The 17,391-nt window shown below is 47.3% G+C and overlaps 1 protein-coding gene across 1 annotated transcript in view; it reads right to left on the bottom strand.

Moving 5' to 3' along the window:
• Positions 1-17,391, bottom strand: part of TRIM66 (tripartite motif containing 66) — a 41,100-nt gene that overhangs the window by 10,128 nt on the left and 13,581 nt on the right. Inside the window, exons 9-13 of the mRNA XM_018573691.1 lie at positions 14,615-15,492; positions 12,031-12,198; positions 8,321-8,584; positions 5,683-5,905; positions 222-285 (exon numbers count right to left, since the gene is read on the bottom strand). Of these exons, the coding sequence (XP_018429193.1) occupies positions 222-285; positions 5,683-5,905; positions 8,321-8,584; positions 12,031-12,198; positions 14,615-15,492 (1,597 nt within the window). The remainder of the gene's footprint in view (positions 1-221; positions 286-5,682; positions 5,906-8,320; positions 8,585-12,030; positions 12,199-14,614; positions 15,493-17,391) is intronic.

The following is a 17,391-nucleotide window of genomic DNA, read 5'->3' as shown; positions in this document are numbered from 1 at the left end:
TGCGGCCCCTCTGCGCCCGCCTCCCCCTCTCCCCCCTGCTGCCCCTCTACTCCCTGATGCCCCTCTACTCCCTGCTACCCCAAGGCCAGGCCTCGGTTGGCCTTGTGGGAAATCCGGCCCTGCCTACAGGACTCCGGGGTGCTCAGAGAACAGATCCTTCAAAGGACTGCGCAGTTCTCTGCTGTGTGCAGGAAAATACAGAAAGAAATAAGATTTCCTACCTGGGAGCTTCCTGTTGGGTCCTCCTGTCCTCGGGATACCGCGGCTTGAAATGGTTTTCAGAATCTGCATGAAAATTCCGTGATGTCAATGCAACTTCCATAATAGTTCCGAAGCAAAGAAAAGTGACGACAGAAAAATACCTCCTTCCTCCTGCTGGGGACCCCTCTAGTGATAATAAAGATCTATATAGAGGGATCAGGACCTCCTTCCTCCTGCTGGGGACCCCTCTAGTGATAATAAAGATCTATATAGAGGGATCAGGACCTCCTTCCTCCTGCTGGGGATCCCTCTAGTGATAATAAAGATCTATATAGAGGGATCAGGACCTCCTTCCTCCTGCTGGGGATCCCTCTAGTGATAATAAAGATCTATATAGAGGGATCAGGACCTCCTTCCTCCTGCTGGGGATCCCTCTAGTGATAATAAAGATCTATATAGAGGGATCAGGACCTCCTTCCTCCTGCTGGAGATCCCTCTAGTGATAATAAAGATCTATATAGAGGGATCAGGACCTCCTTCCTCCTGCTGGGGATCCCTCTAGTGATAATAAAGATCTATATAGAGGGATCAGGACCTCCTTCCTCCTGCTGGGGATCCCTCTAGTGATAATAAAGATCTATATAGAGGGATCAGGACCTCCTTCCTCCTGCTGGGGATCCCTCTAGTGATAATAAAGATCTATATAGAGGGATCAGGACCTCCTTCCTCCTGCTGGGGATCCCTCTAGTGATAATAAAGATCTATATAGAGGGATCAGGACCTCCTTCCTCCTGCTGGGGATCCCTCTAGTGATAATAAAGATCTATATAGAGGGATCAGGACCTCCTTCCTCCTGCTGGGGATCCCTCTAGTGATAATAAAGATCTATATAGAGGGATCAGGAGCTCCTTCCTCCTGCTGGGGACCCCTCTAGTGATAATAAAGATCTATATAGAGGGATCAGGACCTCCTGCTGGAGATCCCTCTAGTGATAATAAAGATCTATATAGAGGGATCAGGAGCTCCTTCCTCCTGCTGGGGATCCCTCTAGTGAAGAACCCCAGATTTCTAGGCCACACTGTTTGCTCATTTTGCAATACAACAGTGGTGGGTCTCCACAGACATCCAGAGTAATTCAATGATTTGGCATTAGAATGTGATTGCTGCTTACAAATGTAACACTGACATGTTCTTGAGATCTGGATTGCCCAGAGAAGAATGGGGCATTTAGATGTCAGACAAGAGGCAAATGTGACTCAGTCTGGCAGTCCCCAAAAACAAAATATCCGAGAGGTGCTGGGACTTCAAAACGTATTTGGCCCTGATGAAGCCGCTCACATAATGCCAAGATCTATGATTTGCCAAGAACCTTTGGTAGCAGCGATCCTGAACCGGTTTGCCACATTTTTCCAAGCCAAATCACCATCACACAACAGAAGCACTGGTCCAAATGAAGAGACTCATCATTTGGACCAGTGCTTCTGTTGTGTGATGGTGATTTGGCTTGGAAAAATGTGGCAAACCGGTTCAGGATCGCTGCTACCAAAGGTTCTTGGCAAATCCCAGGGATTTTTAAACATTTTTGGCCAAGAAGTTCAAAGATTTGCTGGCAAAAAAAGTAATGCAATTTATATCCTTCTGGACCTGTTAGAGAGAGCTGACGATTCTGCGTAGGGAGATTGCTTTCCTACATTTTTTTTAATTAGTGGCATTGGCACAGGTCCCCCATTGGCACAGGTCCCCCATTGGCACAGGTCCCTCATTGGCACAGGTCCCTCATTGGCACAGGTCCCTCATTGGCACAGGTCCCTCATTGGCACAGGTCCCTCATTGGCACAGGTCCCTCATTGGCACAGGTCCCTCATTGGCACAGGTCCCTCATTGGCACAGGTCCCTCATTGGCACAGGTCCCTCATTGGCACAGGTCCCTCATTGGCACAGGTCCCTCATTGGCACAGGTCCCTCATTGGCACAGGTCCCTCATTGGCACAGGTCCCTCATTGGCACAGGTCCCTCATTGGCACAGGTCCCTCATTGGCACAGGTCCCTCATTGGCACAGGTCCCTCATTGGCACAGGTCCCTCATTGGCACAGGTCCCTCATTGGCACAGGTCCCTCATTGGCACAGGTCCCTCATTGGCACAGGTCCCTCATTGGCACAGGTCCCCCATTGGCACAGGTCCCCCATTGGCACAGGCCCCCCATTGGCACAGGTCCCCCATTGGCACAGGCCCCCTAATGGCACAGGTCCCCCAATGCACAGGTTCCCCATTGGCACAGGTCCCCCATTGCTATGCTCGGCTTCCCAGTCCCTTTGCTTGATAAGAGCTGGCAAGATTTGTCCTCCATAGACTTCAATGTGGTCCGGGGCACAGGCCTCCCAATGGCACAGGTCCCCCATTGGCACAGGCCCCCTAATGGCACAGGTCCCCCAATGCACAGGTTCCCCATTGGCACAGGTCCCCCATTGGCACAGGCCCCCTAATGGCACAGGTCCCCCAATGCACAGGTTCCCCATTGGCACAGGTCCCCCATTGGCACAGGCCCCCTAATGGCACAGGTCCCCCAATGCACAGGTTCCCCATTGGCACAGGTCCCCCATTGGCACAGGCCCCCTAATGGCACAGGTCCCCCAATGCACAGGTTCCCCATTGGCACAGGTCCCCCATTGGCACAGGCCCCCTAATGGCACAGGTCCCCCAATGCACAGGTTCCCCATTGGCACAGGTCCCCCATTGGCACAGGCCCCCTAATGGCACAGGTCCCCCAATGCACAGGTTCCCCATTGGCACAGGTCCCCCATTGGCACAGGCCCCCTAATGGCACAGGTCCCCCAATGCACAGGTTCCCCATTGGCACAGGTCCCCCATTGGCACAGGCCCCCTAATGGCACAGGTCCCCCAATGCACAGGTTCCCCATTGGCACAGGTCCCCCATTGGCACAGGCCCCCTAATGGCACAGGTCCCCCAATGCACAGGTTCCCCATTGGCACAGGTCCCCCATTGGCACAGGCCCCCTAATGGCACAGGTCCCCCAATGCACAGGTTCCCCATTGGCACAGGTCCCCCATTGGCACAGGCCCCCTAATGGCACAGGTCCCCCAATGCACAGGTTCCCCATTGGCACAGGTCCCCCATTGGCACAGGCCCCCTAATGGCACAGGTCCCCCAATGCACAGGTTCCCCATTGGCACAGGTCCCCCATTGGCACAGGCCCCCTAATGGCACAGGTCCCCCAATGCACAGGTTCCCCATTGGCACAGGTCCCCCATTGGCACAGGCCCCCTAATGGCACAGGTCCCCCAATGCACAGGTTCCCCATTGGCACAGGTCCCCCATTGGCACAGGCCCCCTAATGGCACAGGTCCCCCAATGCACAGGTTCCCCATTGGCACAGGTCCCCCATTGGCACAGGCCCCCTAATGGCACAGGTCCCCCAATGCACAGGTTCCCCATTGGCACAGGTCCCCCATTGGCACAGGCCCCCTAATGGCACAGGTCCCCCAATGCACAGGTTCCCCATTGGCACAGGTCCCCCATTGGCACAGGCCCCCTAATGGCACAGGTCCCCCAATGCACAGGTTCCCCATTGGCACAGGTCCCCCATTGGCACAGGCCCCCTAATGGCACAGGTCCCCCAATGCACAGGTTCCCCATTGGCACAGGTCCCCCATTGGCACAGGCCCCCTAATGGCACAGGTCCCCCAATGCACAGGTTCCCCATTGGCACAGGTCCCCCATTGGCACAGGCCCCCTAATGGCACAGGTCCCCCAATGCACAGGTTCCCCATTGGCACAGGTCCCCCATTGGCACAGGCCCCCTAATGGCACAGGTCCCCCAATGCACAGGTTCCCCATTGGCACAGGTCCCCCATTGGCACAGGCCCCCTAATGGCACAGGTCCCCCAATGCACAGGTTCCCCATTGGCACAGGTCCCCCATTGGCACAGGCCCCCTAATGGCACAGGTCCCCCAATGCACAGGTTCCCCATTGGCACAGGTCCCCCATTGGCACAGGCCCCCTAATGGCACAGGTCCCCCAATGCACAGGTTCCCCATTGGCACAGGTCCCCCATTGGCACAGGCCCCCTAATGGCACAGGTCCCCCAATGCACAGGTTCCCCATTGGCACAGGTCCCCCATTGGCACAGGCCCCCTAATGGCACAGGTCCCCCAATGCACAGGTTCCCCATTGGCACAGGTCCCCCATTGGCACAGGCCCCCTAATGGCACAGGTCCCCCAATGCACAGGTTCCCCATTGGCACAGGTCCCCCATTGGCACAGGCCCCCTAATGGCACAGGTCCCCCAATGCACAGGTTCCCCATTGGCACAGGTCCCCCATTGGCACAGGCCCCCTAATGGCACAGGTCCCCCAATGCACAGGTTCCCCATTGGCACAGGTCCCCCATTGGCACAGGCCCCCTAATGGCACAGGTCCCCCAATGCACAGGTTCCCCATTGGCACAGGTCCCCCATTGGCACAGGCCCCCTAATGGCACAGGTCCCCCAATGCACAGGTTCCCCATTGGCACAGGTCCCCCATTGGCACAGGCCCCCTAATGGCACAGGTCCCCCAATGCACAGGTTCCCCATTGGCACAGGTCCCCCATTGGCACAGGCCCCCTAATGGCACAGGTCCCCCAATGCACAGGTTCCCCATTGGCACAGGTCCCCCATTGGCACAGGCCCCCTAATGGCACAGGTCCCCCAATGCACAGGTTCCCCATTGGCACAGGTCCCCCATTGCTATGCTCGGCTTCCCAGTCCCTTTGCTTGATAAGAGCTGGCAAGATTTGTCCTCCATAGACTTCAATGTGGTCCGGGGCACAGGCCTCCCAATGGCACAGGTCCCCCAATGGCACAGGTCCCCAATTGGCACAGACCCCCCAATGGCACAGGTCCCCCATTGGTGGCACAGGCCTCCCAATGGCACAGGTCCCCCATTGGCACAGGTCCCCCATTGGCACAGGTCCCTCATTGGCACAGGTCCCCCAATGGCACAGGTCCCTCATTGGCACAGGCCTCCCAATGGCACAGGTCCCCCATTGGTGGCACAGGCCTCCCAATGGCACAGGTCCCCCATTGGCACAGGTCCCCCATTGGCACAGGCCCCCCATTGGCACAGGTCCCCCATTGGCACAGGCCCCCTAATGGCACAGGTCCCCCAATGCACAGGTTCCCCATTGGCACAGGTCCCCCATTGCTATGCTCGGCTTCCCAGTCCCTTTGCTTGATAAGAGCTGGCAAGATTTGTCCTCCATAGACTTCAATGTGGTCCGGGGCAATGTTCACAAACTTCAAACTTTGAGCAAGATTCCTGAAACAGTTTCCAAAGCAAACTCAAGTAAATTGGCTCGTCCCTAATCCCCACCTCTAGTCCTGATCCAGGTTTTGGACATTGTGATATGGAACCTCTAGCATTTGTGCATTTGGAGTTGGGTAATCACACAAGTAAGACGTTTTAGACAGTTCAACATACCGGCCTCGTTTTTGATCTCCTTGATAACAGGCTGGGGAGGAGTGACGATTTTCCTGGGAGCTGGCGGGTGTTCCCTTGGAAAACATTTCTTAAGAGACAGATTTATGGGCTCCTCGAACATATTTTCCAGTGGCAGGACAATGTCATTCAGGGAGGATGTGTTGTCATTAGCCAAAGGGGGCTCAGCTGGAGGCTCACCGCAGCTGAAATTCTCATTCTCAATCTGGAAGGAAAAAATGGAATACAGGAAAGGGGGTAAAACAATCTGAACATACAACACTCTCTGGAATGTAACCATGTTTTAGAATCTATCTCCAAACCAATATGTTTGTGGGTGTAGTTGGGATAGACATAAGATTAATGAGGTCTGACGAGCCCCAAACTGGGTGGAGAGAATGTGGACGTGTACTGCACACAGTGCCACCCTAATTTCTCCAAAATGCACAAGTTGATGGCAAAAGGGTCAGATTTATACCCAATGACTGTGGTGGAAAGCCTGAGCTACTGACTCATTTTATAAACAACCTTCACTAGAAACAAACTCAGATTAAGACACATAGCAGAGAAAGTTAGATGGAAAGCAGAGTTGTTATAAATCTCGTTAAAACAACCTATAGAAGCAAAGCAGCATGTTGTAAATTTCCCATGTCATAAATAGACTAGAAGAGCATTTTAAAGCACTAGACATTCTAGTCTGTGTTTTTTTTAACTACCAAAGGCCAACTCTGGTTCATATTTCATATTTCTAGCTGTAATCAAGTTACATTCATAAAAGACGGTTGCACTAATGTATCAGAAAATATATATATATACATAAATATAAATCAGATGCCTATATCACTAGGGAGATTTATTGTGTTCCATAAGCCCTTTGTTGGCATGTTCAGTGTCTGTGTAACTGTCAACATTAGGGATGCACCGATACCAACTACAGCACTCGGTACAAGTACAAGTACCGATACTTTTCCAGCTCCAAGACTAGACTAGAGAAAACCTCAAAAGTTAGGAGGCCGCTGTCATGTGTAAGGAGCACACGGAGCTCCCGGAATTTGTACATCTCTGTTTTAATGTATGATATGATGGCTGTGTTCACAAATTACATAGATCAGCTCCTGCTGCAGCCTCTCACCTTGTGAATGATCACTGGGGGAGGGAAGACTGAGGAAATGCTTCCTCATGCCTACAGCAGACTGATGACTGGGGGAGGGGAGACTGAGGAAATGCTTCACCCTGCCTGCAGTAGACTAGACTAACATCATCTCATCCTAGGCAGAGCCAGCGGTTTTTTTAGTGATAAAAGGTTGAGCTTGTCTGAAAATATATAGTGTTGAGACTGAGGAAATGCTTCCTTGTGCCTGCAGCAGACTGATCACCGGGGGAGGGGAGACTGAGAAAATGCTTCATCATGCCTGCAGCAGACTGATCACTGGGGGAGGGGAGACTGAGGAAATGCTTCACCCTGCCTGCAGTAGACTAGACTAACATCATCTCATCCTAGGCAGAGCCAGCGGTTTTTTTAGTGATAAAAGGTTGAGCTTGTCTGAAAATATATAGTGTTGAGACTGAGGAAATGCTTCCTTGTGCCTGCAGCAGACTGATCACCGGGGGAGGGGAGACTGAGAAAATGCTTCATCATGCCTGCAGCAGACTGATCACTGGGGGAGGGGAGACTGAGGAAATGCTTCACCCTGCCTGCAGTAGACTAGACTAACATCATCTCATCCTAGGCAGAGCCAGCGGTTTTTTTAGTGATAAAAGGTTGAGCTTGTCTGAAAATATATAGTGTTGCTGTACAATGTGTATATTGCTGTGTAAATTAGTAATAGACTTATAGTTAACAGACACTCTGGGGGTGATTTACTAACCTAAACACACGCACGCACCAGGTGCGTGTGATTTTTACACTGCAAAACGTATTTATCAACCAAAAAGTCTCTAAAAGCATATTTCCACTAATGCCATATATGGAAAAATCATGCACATGATGCATATATAATGCTGCTTCACAGTTTAGACAAAAATGGTTAGCTAATGCATTTACATTCCTGCATTCATCAACGCAAGCAACACAATGTAGAGCTAATTTACACAACATCACCTTGCAATTCATGCAGGGCTTTGCACAACACACGTGCTGGGTGTGTACACACTACAAAGGTGTTTAGATTCCACCCATAGATCATGCTGGGAGGGAACACACTACAGAGGTGTATACTTGTTCGTGGCGTGTTTATAAGGTTAGTAAATCAACCCCGTACTGTTACTGCTGAGCATCCAGGTTCAATGACCTTCGGTCATTAAAGGGTTAATGTCCTAATAAGCTAATTGCTCCCTCTTGTGCATGTAATTAATTCTGCAAAATAATGGTCACCCCCTCTGACCCCATTGTGAATCCAGTGTAAGTCGGAGTGCCCCCCCCTCTGCAGAAGATGGGCATCCAATAATGAAGAACCATAGCAGATCAGTGACAATAATATGATTACATGTGTAGCAATCTCTCTCTCTGTTATTCTAGAATAAGATTCCCGGGAGACAGGCTCAGGGAAAGCTGTGACTGTACACAATGTCGCAGCAGGAGAGGTCTCTGAGCTCAGCTAATGTTTGTGTCTGAAGCCTCCAGAGGGGCAGCAAATCATACCTTACATATAGCATTTCCCAGGAGAGCGCCCCCTGTTGCTAGGTGATCGTTGGGTTCTAAGTGCATGCTCTCGCTCACAGCTGCTTCCACTTGTCCGAAAGCAGAGATTCTCTCTGGTTCTGCTTCTGCGCTGTAACATCTGTCAGCTGGCTGGACGAAAAACTGGCATGGCACTGGCTGCATCTGGGGGTCCGCCGAGCGCGACAGGCGGGGCGACGATAACCCCGGCTCAGGGGAATTGGAGAAACTTTCCGAGGCTGAGCGCTGCAAAGCAAGAAAAGTGCAGCTTGTTATTAAAATTAATTTCATGGTTTAAGATTATATTGAAGTTAGAATACACTGAAATTGTGATTCTGGTACAAAGCGTTGCAAAGTTGTTTACAAAATTACAAATAAAGTTTTTTTTAGATTGTGCACTTTTTTAATGCAACAATAAAAGGATAAACAAACAATACGAATACAAATGGAAAAAAAAGTTTAAATATTAATATTTGTAAAAATGGAAATGCAAAAAAAAATCAGCAGGAACAAAAATATTAAAGGGGAGAAGAGGAAGGAGTTAGTTAGGATAAATAGAAATAAAGTTTATTTAAAAAAAGGGGGAAAACAAAGCCAACAACTTTTTTTTTGTAAAAAAAAGAGAATTATGAGGCGAGAATTATCTCTATCTCCCTCTGATCAATGTTTATAAACAATGTTACTTTGTATCTCTCTATCTCCCTCTGATCAATGTTTATAAACAATGTTACTTTGTATCTCTATCTCCCTCTGATCAATGTTTATATACAATGTTACTTTGTATCTCTCTATCTCCCCTCTGATCAATGTTTATAAACAATGTTACTTTGTATCTCTCTATCTCCCTCTGATCAATGTTTATAAACAATGTTACTTTGTATCTCTATCTCCCTATGATCAATGTTTATAAACAATGTTACTTTGTATCTCTCTATCTCCTCTCTGATCAATGTTTATAAACAATGTTACTTTGTATCTCTCTATCTCCCCCTCTGATCAATGTTTATAAACAATGTTACTTTGTATCTCTATCTCCCTCTGATCAATGTTTATAAACAATGTTACTTTGTATCTCTCTATCTCCCTCTGATCAATGTTTATAAACAATGTTACTTTGTATCTCTCTATCTCCCTCTGATCAATGTTTATAAACAATGTTACTTTGTATCTCTCTATCTCCCTCTGATCAATGTTTATAAACAATGTTACTTTGTATCTCTCTATCTCCCTCTGATCAATGTTTATAAACAATGTTACTTTGTATCTCTCTATCTCCCTCTGATCAATGTTTATAAACAATGTTACTTTGTATCTCTCTATCTCCCTCTGATCAATGTTTATAAACAATGTTACTTTGTATCTCTCTATCTCCCTCTGATCAATGTTTATAAACAATGTTACTTTGTATCTCTCTATCTCCCTCTGATCAATGTTTATAAACAATGTTACTTTGTATCTCTCTATCTCCCTCTGATCAATGTTTATAAACAATGTTACTTTGTATCTCTCTATCTCCCTCTGATCAATGTTTATAAACAATGTTACTTTGTATCTCTCTATCTCCCTCTGATCAATGTTTATAAACAATGTTACTTTGTATCTCTCTATCTCCCTCTGATCAATGTTTATAAACAATGTTACTTTGTATCTCTCTATCTCCCTCTGATCAATGTTTATAAACAATGTTACTTTGTATCTCTCTATCTCCCTCTGATCAATGTTTATAAACAATGTTACTTTGTATCTCTCTATCTCCCTCTGATCAATGTTTATAAACAATGTTACTTTGTATCTCTCTATCTCCCTCTGATCAATGTTTATAAACAATGTTACTTTGTATCTCTCTATCTCCCTCTGATCAATGTTTATAAACAATGTTACTTTGTATCTCTCTATCTCCCTCTGATCAATGTTTATAAACAATGTTACTTTGTATCTCTCTATCTCCCTCTGATCAATGTTTATAAACAATGTTACTTTGTATCTCTCTATCTCCCTCTGATCAATGTTTATAAACAATGTTACTTTGTATCTCTCTATCTCCCTCTGATCAATGTTTATAAACAATGTTACTTTGTATCTCTCTATCTCCCTCTGATCAATGTTTATAAACAATGTTACTTTGTATCTCTCTATCTCCCTCTGATCAATGTTTATAAACAATGTTACTTTGTATCTCTCTATCTCCCTCTGATCAATGTTTATAAACAATGTTACTTTGTATCTCTCTATCTCCCTCTGATCAATGTTTATAAACAATGTTACTTTGTATCTCTCTATCTCCCTCTGATCAATGTTTATAAACAATGTTACTTTGTATCTCTCTATCTCCCTCTGATCAATGTTTATAAACAATGTTACTTTGTATCTCTCTATCTCCCTCTGATCAATGTTTATAAACAATGTTACTTTGTATCTCTCTATCTCCCTCTGATCAATGTTTATAAACAATGTTACTTTGTATCTCTCTATCTCCCTCTGATCAATGTTTATAAACAATGTTACTTTGTATCTCTCTATCTCCCTCTGATCAATGTTTATAAACAATGTTACTTTGTATCTCTCTATCTCCCTCTGATCAATGTTTATAAACAATGTTACTTTGTATCTCTCTATCTCCCTCTGATCAATGTTTATAAACAACGTTACTTTGTATCTCTCTATCTCCCTCTGATCAATGTTTATAAACAATGTTACTTTGTATCTCTCTAATGTTTATAAACAGTCAGACAATGCCTGTTTTGACAGCAGCGGCTTCTACAGCTTTGTATTCACACAGTAACTGCATCAGAAATAGGTGGCATGTGGAAGGGATGAAGCTGCAGATATACAGGACATTCTACACACACCCCGTATACTTGGATGAAGTTTGTTTTGGGCATGTGTAGTACACTCAGTGTCCAAAACTGGTTAAAGTGCATTTAAACCCAAAATCAAAAAACTCATATGTTGCAGTTTACCAGTCCTTAGATGTGGTGGCTGAACCAGTTTTTTTTAACATTCCCCGTATTAGGGTGACAATGCTCACTCACCTTACTGTATTTATAGAGGAGCAACATTGTCTGTCACCCTACGACAAGACTACAGAACCTCCCCCACTCCTTATTATCATGGTATACAGGGAGTTGCTTTGTAGTTCACTGAGATTGCTGGTAACATTGTTAACTGATAAGAGGATTATTGGTTATATACACTTTATTCAGGTCACACCTGATGTTGGGGATACCTGATTCCATAGAACCGGCTGAATATAAAGTGATCTCCTTGTACAAAGCTCGAGGAAGGAAGTGAGCCAATTACAGGAGCAGGGGGATGAGGACCGCGGCAGATCCTGGCCACAGACATTATTTATTTATTTAGTCACATGCAGCAGAGGGAAAAATCTCAGCTCTATTCCGGCACTTTTATTGTGCGCTGATATCCCCTCGCCTTGCTCTCAGCTGCTGTGAAGTGACTTACAACATGTATTGCATGTGCATGCTGCGGCTTACAGTCGGAAATATAAAAATGCACACACAATGGGGGGAGTCTATCAAAACTGGAGCAGAAGTGCATGGCAACCAATCAGCTTCTCTCTTTCATTTTCAAGAGAAGATGATTGGTTCCGCTGCACATCTAGCCCAGTTTTTGTCTGCTCCAGTTTTGATAATTTCCCCTCAATGTGTTCCTTACATGGCGGTCGGGCTACATACCTTCCTGGCGGGACTGGCGTTAAGCTGATTCCGCCGACACGCATCATTCTCCACTGCAGCAATGATCTCGTCTGCTATAGACTGGGTTTGGGAGATACCAGGAGAATGGCTGGTGACGGGGGACAGATCGACCGTGTGGCCTCCAGGAGATATGGGGTCATCACAGACCTGTGAACACAGCAATAGGATCAATGTTGGGACACAGGATCAGAGAGGTGCACAGAAAACATGCAGAGTCTAAAAGGGAAACTATATTCTTTATACATTTTCAGTAAAAAAAAAAAAAAATAGGCTTTTCCTTGTACGGGTGTCACAAGGAGAGGCGAGGAGGAAAAATTTGCCTAATGGGGACACATAGAGAAATAAAAACGAAAGAAATAAAAAACTGACTTGAGTCCCCGAGTGGCGAATCTAGTAAATATCTGCTACTTGTTCTGTAGTGCTGCACAGTGATTGCACTTTCTCTAACTTAACCCCTTCCTGTATACATATAGGCGCCAGCACAGAGGTGAGCCTTAGTCCATGCTGCCACATATATGCATTGTTGTTTTGCGCTCAACAACTGACAGCTCCCTGTCGCAGAGTGACAGTCAAGTGCCAGTAGGACAGGCTCCCGATCACATGATCACTGTGACAGCCGAAACTCTTCCACCTCCTCGGGCATTAAGATTTCTTCTGTTCCATGTTAAGGGGTTAATCAGTCTGAAACAAATCAATTGAAAACTATAGTGCATCTAAATTATCTGGCCTCAGCAGTACTTCAGCAAGGGTGATGAACACATTTCCGCACCTGCGGAATCTACAATTCTAGATACAGTATATATACACACAAATAATGGTCAAAAGTATGTGAACCCCTCCAAGTGATGGAGCTCAGGTGTCCCCTGTGAAAGGGTGTCATAGTGGTTAGCACTTTTGCCTTGCAGCATTGGCGGGCCCCCGTTCAAATTCAGACCTGGACACTATCTGCAAGGAGTTTGAATGTTCCCCCTGCTCTTGCACGGGTTTCCTCCCACACCCCAAAGACATGCTGGAAGGTAAATTGGCCCTGTCTGTGTGTGTGTGTGATAGGGACCTTAGATTGTAAGCTCCTTGAGGGCAGGGGCTGATGTGAATGTGCATATAAAGCACTGTGTAAATTTTCGGCACTATATTAATACTTGTAATAAATAAGGGTAGTACATCATACAAAGACATTGTAGACCATTGTGCTCTTCCAGCCTTGTGGTCACAGTTTGGTGAAGACCCTTTTCTGTCCCCCCCATGACTGTCCCCTGTGTACAAAGCCAGCTCCATAAAGACATGGTGTGACCAGTTTGGTGGAGGAACTCGAGTGTCCTGCACAGAGCTCTGACCCCAACCCTACTGAACACCTTTGTGGTGAAGAGGAACACCAATAGTGAGCCACATCTTCTCACCCAACATCAGTACCTGACCTCATAGATGGGACAAATTCCCACAGACACCCAAAATCTTGTGGAAAACCTTCCCAGAAGAATGGAGTTGTAGCTGCAGGCCCAACAGATACTTCAGAATACTGACATTATATTAGGACACAGTCTGCGGTCCCCATGACCAACAGTTCTAGCAATGCCAAAGCCTTGAAGAAAGGGAGCCACATGTAAAGCACGCTGGCCATGTTTTATGTTCTACACCGATAAATTGATCATTGTTCTACAACCAGCTGAAGCTTCCAATGCTTACTGTTCATACATGGGGCCCCTCACCACCTCCACAATCTTAATGCTACTGAACACCTTTGGGACGATTTGGAATGCCGATTGTGAGCCGGGTCTTCTCATCCAGCATCAGTACCTGACCTCACAAATGGGCCCAAATTCCCAGAGAAACCCTCCAAAATCTTATGGGAAGCCATCCCAAAAGAATGGCGGTGGTTGGTATAGCCACATGGGAGACAATGTCATGGCCATGGGGAGGGGAAACTCCATATTGATGGCCATGGAGGGGGGAACTCTATATTAATGGCCATGGAGGGAGAAACTCTATGTTCATGGCCATAGGGGAAGGGTCAACTCAATAATATCCATGGCCATGGTTTTGGAATGTGATGTCCAACAAGCTTACATAAGTGTGATGATTGGGTGACTTTAAGCATTCAGGTGTATTGTGTAACTGAGATAAACAGAACATGAAGCAGCAAGCGAGCAAAAATATAGATGTTCCAAAAAGTTATTTTAAGTATGTATCATAATAATAAGAAAATGAGTAGCCACTGAAAACACAGCTTTAGGACCATGTCACATAACGAATTCATTAGCAGATGACAACTCACTAGCCACAGGATCACTAAGAGGCTGCTTACCAGTTTCTATGGGGGTCACTCTCTCACTGCCCCCTCGTTATCAAGGGAGATCTGGCAGCAGTGAAGGAGAAATTCCATAGAGGTAAGTGGAAGGCTCTCCTAGGTGCTTCTGCAGCAGACATTGGCCTTTGGCCTGTGTGACATTGGCCTTAGGCTGAATAAAGATACACTAATTTGAACCAAAAAGGACAAACATGTATAATATTCTTAAACACATTTGAGTTTCTCTTTTGAAACAAAATGAGGAAAAAGTAAACTGACCGGCGCCACGTCCTCCTGACTCTGTAGGGGCACCGGAGCTGGCTGACGCACAATGTAGTTGATTTGGCCTACGATGGTTTGTTGGACGTGCTGGGGCTGTTTGCTCTGGTTGAGCTGCACATTGGACGGCTGGCTCTGCAGTAGAAGCTCCAGGCCCTTCTGCATTTGCTCCAGCTCAAACTGCTGGTTAATGAGGTCCAAGCTGTGGTGCATGACCTGCTCGTGGCCAGGGTCAGATGGGCCCAGTGCTGTCTGGGCCTGGCCCTGCTGTCGCTGCTGCTGCTGCACATGACTGACACTGTGCACTGGGCCAAGTTGCATCTGCACTGATGGGGCCTGCAGGGAGGCCGCCGTTGTCAGCGGGATGGTCGTGTGCACTTGGCTGAAATCCTGAGTTGTCACGGCGCAGATAGGGGCCACAGTCTGTACGGTGGGCTGGACAGCGGCCGCTCTCTGCTGCTGGCTCTCTGACCAGTAAGATGAGCTGTCGTGTTCACTTTGTGGCTGCTGGGACAGCCATGGCTGGATGACCCTCAGGGGGCGGGAGAGACATTTCTGCTCCTTGGTCGCACTGTACTGTAGGGGCTGCACTGCCTGCTGCTTGATGGTGGTGGAATGGGTGAAGTTGACGTGGTGGCTGACGGTGCTGTTGACCGGTTGGCTCTTGGTGACGGATGGCAAGGTGTGGCAGTGAGCACAGCAGACCGGGGTGGGGCACTGGACAGTAGGGGTGAAGTTCTGGGTGCTAGAAATGGAAGTCAGGTGGGGGGTGCCGGGTTGGTGGTGACCTTGATAGTACGATGGCTGTAGGTCTTCCACTGGTGCATAACTGGGGGCGTCAGAGGGAGAAATGTGCGCAGGATCAGTCAGTATACAACCTGGAGAAGACAATGTGGAATACATATGAGATTGGAAAGATAATAGAATTCTCGGCAGCAAAACAGTTATCACACCTAACCCAAGAGGAAGGGGGGGGGGGATCTCTGAGCCCCTGAAACGGGTGTGATGTTTCTTGTTTGTTTTGAATTAATATCATTATTACAATACTTTGGACACTTAGACTTATTATACAATACATGTAGATCTTCTGTTCTGGGCTCCCCTTTCTTAGTGGGCACCCTATTTTTGTTGACAACAGCTTCACCACCGCTACTGCACTCTTTCATAATCTCTATAAGTCTATAATTTTGCCTCTATATAGATCGTTGGTTCGGCCACATCTGGAGTACGCGGTCCAGTTTTGGTCGCCGGTACTGATAAGGGATGTCCATGAACTGGAGAGAGTCCAGCGGAGGGCAACAAAACTAGTTAGGCGAATGGAGGACCAGAGCTATGAGACAAGGAGTAGGGGCTGGAGGACCAGAGCTATGAGACAAGAGGACCAGAGCTATGAGACAAGGCTTCTGAATTTAAACATTTTTACGCTGGAATTAAGGAGATTAAGGGGGGATATGATTTTCATGTACAAGATGTTCATTGGTGACAGCAACATTGGCAACAAACTGTTTGAGATTAACTCCATTACAAAGACTAGAGGCCACCACCTAAAGTTGGTGGAGAAAAAAATCCAGCACAATGGGCAAAGGGGGTTCTTCACAGTAAGAGCGGTTAAGGTCTGGAACTCACTGCCACCGGCCGTCATCTCAGCCAAGAGTGTAGAATTGTTCAAGAAAATTTTGGACAATTTCTTGAGGGACCGTAATATCCAGGGATACCAGTATCCCTAAGAATGAGATGATGCGTGGACCTATATGGGTTGGACTTGATGGACGTATGTCTTTATTCAACCCCAAATACTATGTAACTATGTAACTATGTTTGACCTACTGACGACCTGTATCCATCGCCTTGTTTCTAGTTGTTCCAGCAATGAAGTCCTAACATAGATTCAAAGATGATGATCAGAGAGAGCCAATGTTAGTGGACATTGCAAGACGTTCTCCCAGCTCAATCTACTAAGGTTCCTGTGACTGCTTGCATGCCGCTCAAAGGCTTAGAATCTACTTGCAGAAAAAGGGATGTCACTGGACCTTGGACCACTGGATGTCAATGGCCCACACCAACTATACTATCTGCCTCTAGAACCTTGGTTCTCAACTGGTGGGTCGTGACCCAAAAGTGGGTCGCGACCCCATGTTCAGTGGCTCGCCGTGTGTCTTCCACTTTTCTAGGTGGAAAGCTCATCAGTCTCCCCCTAGCGCAGCACTGTCAGTTCTCGCGCCAAACAGCCATTCAAACTCGGTGCCGAGTGTCAGCTTGAGGTGGGATGGACTGGGGCTATGGTCGTGAAGGAGCTCCATGCATATGTACAGCTCCCTCACGTGTCCTGTAGAGGTGCTTGGACCAGAGTGATGTCACATTCTGGCTACCTACGGGGCATGCAAAGGGAGCTGTACAAGCCATGCACATATGGATGGAGCTCCGTCACAGTACAGCAGCCCACACTGGGCCCCAGGCTGAGGATCAACTCCAGTTCTTGTATAGGTATAGAGACTGGGTGGATCTTTTGAATGGCACCCCAAACGCACCTCCCACCCGCAGTTTCATCGCCCACACTGGAACGTGCAATACCGCATTGCTGTGCATTCTATTGCAGTGCAACTTGGGGCGTGACTTAATGACCAAGGAGAAATGTGGGCCCCGAGGTTACACAGGTTGAGAACCACTGCTCTAGAATACCTCATCTATTTTGTGTATCCTGCACCCCTAAACCTCTCTCCAAAATGTATTAAAAACCCCCCATAAAAAGACTTAGGTTTTACCCGACAATATGCCAA

This window comes from Nanorana parkeri, unplaced genomic scaffold (genome assembly GCF_000935625.1).
Source record: "Nanorana parkeri isolate BGI_ZX_2015 unplaced genomic scaffold, ASM93562v1 scaffold2488, whole genome shotgun sequence".
Classification (NCBI taxonomy): Eukaryota; Metazoa; Chordata; class Amphibia; order Anura; family Dicroglossidae; genus Nanorana; species Nanorana parkeri.
This window is presented reverse-complemented; position numbering and strand designations above follow the sequence as displayed.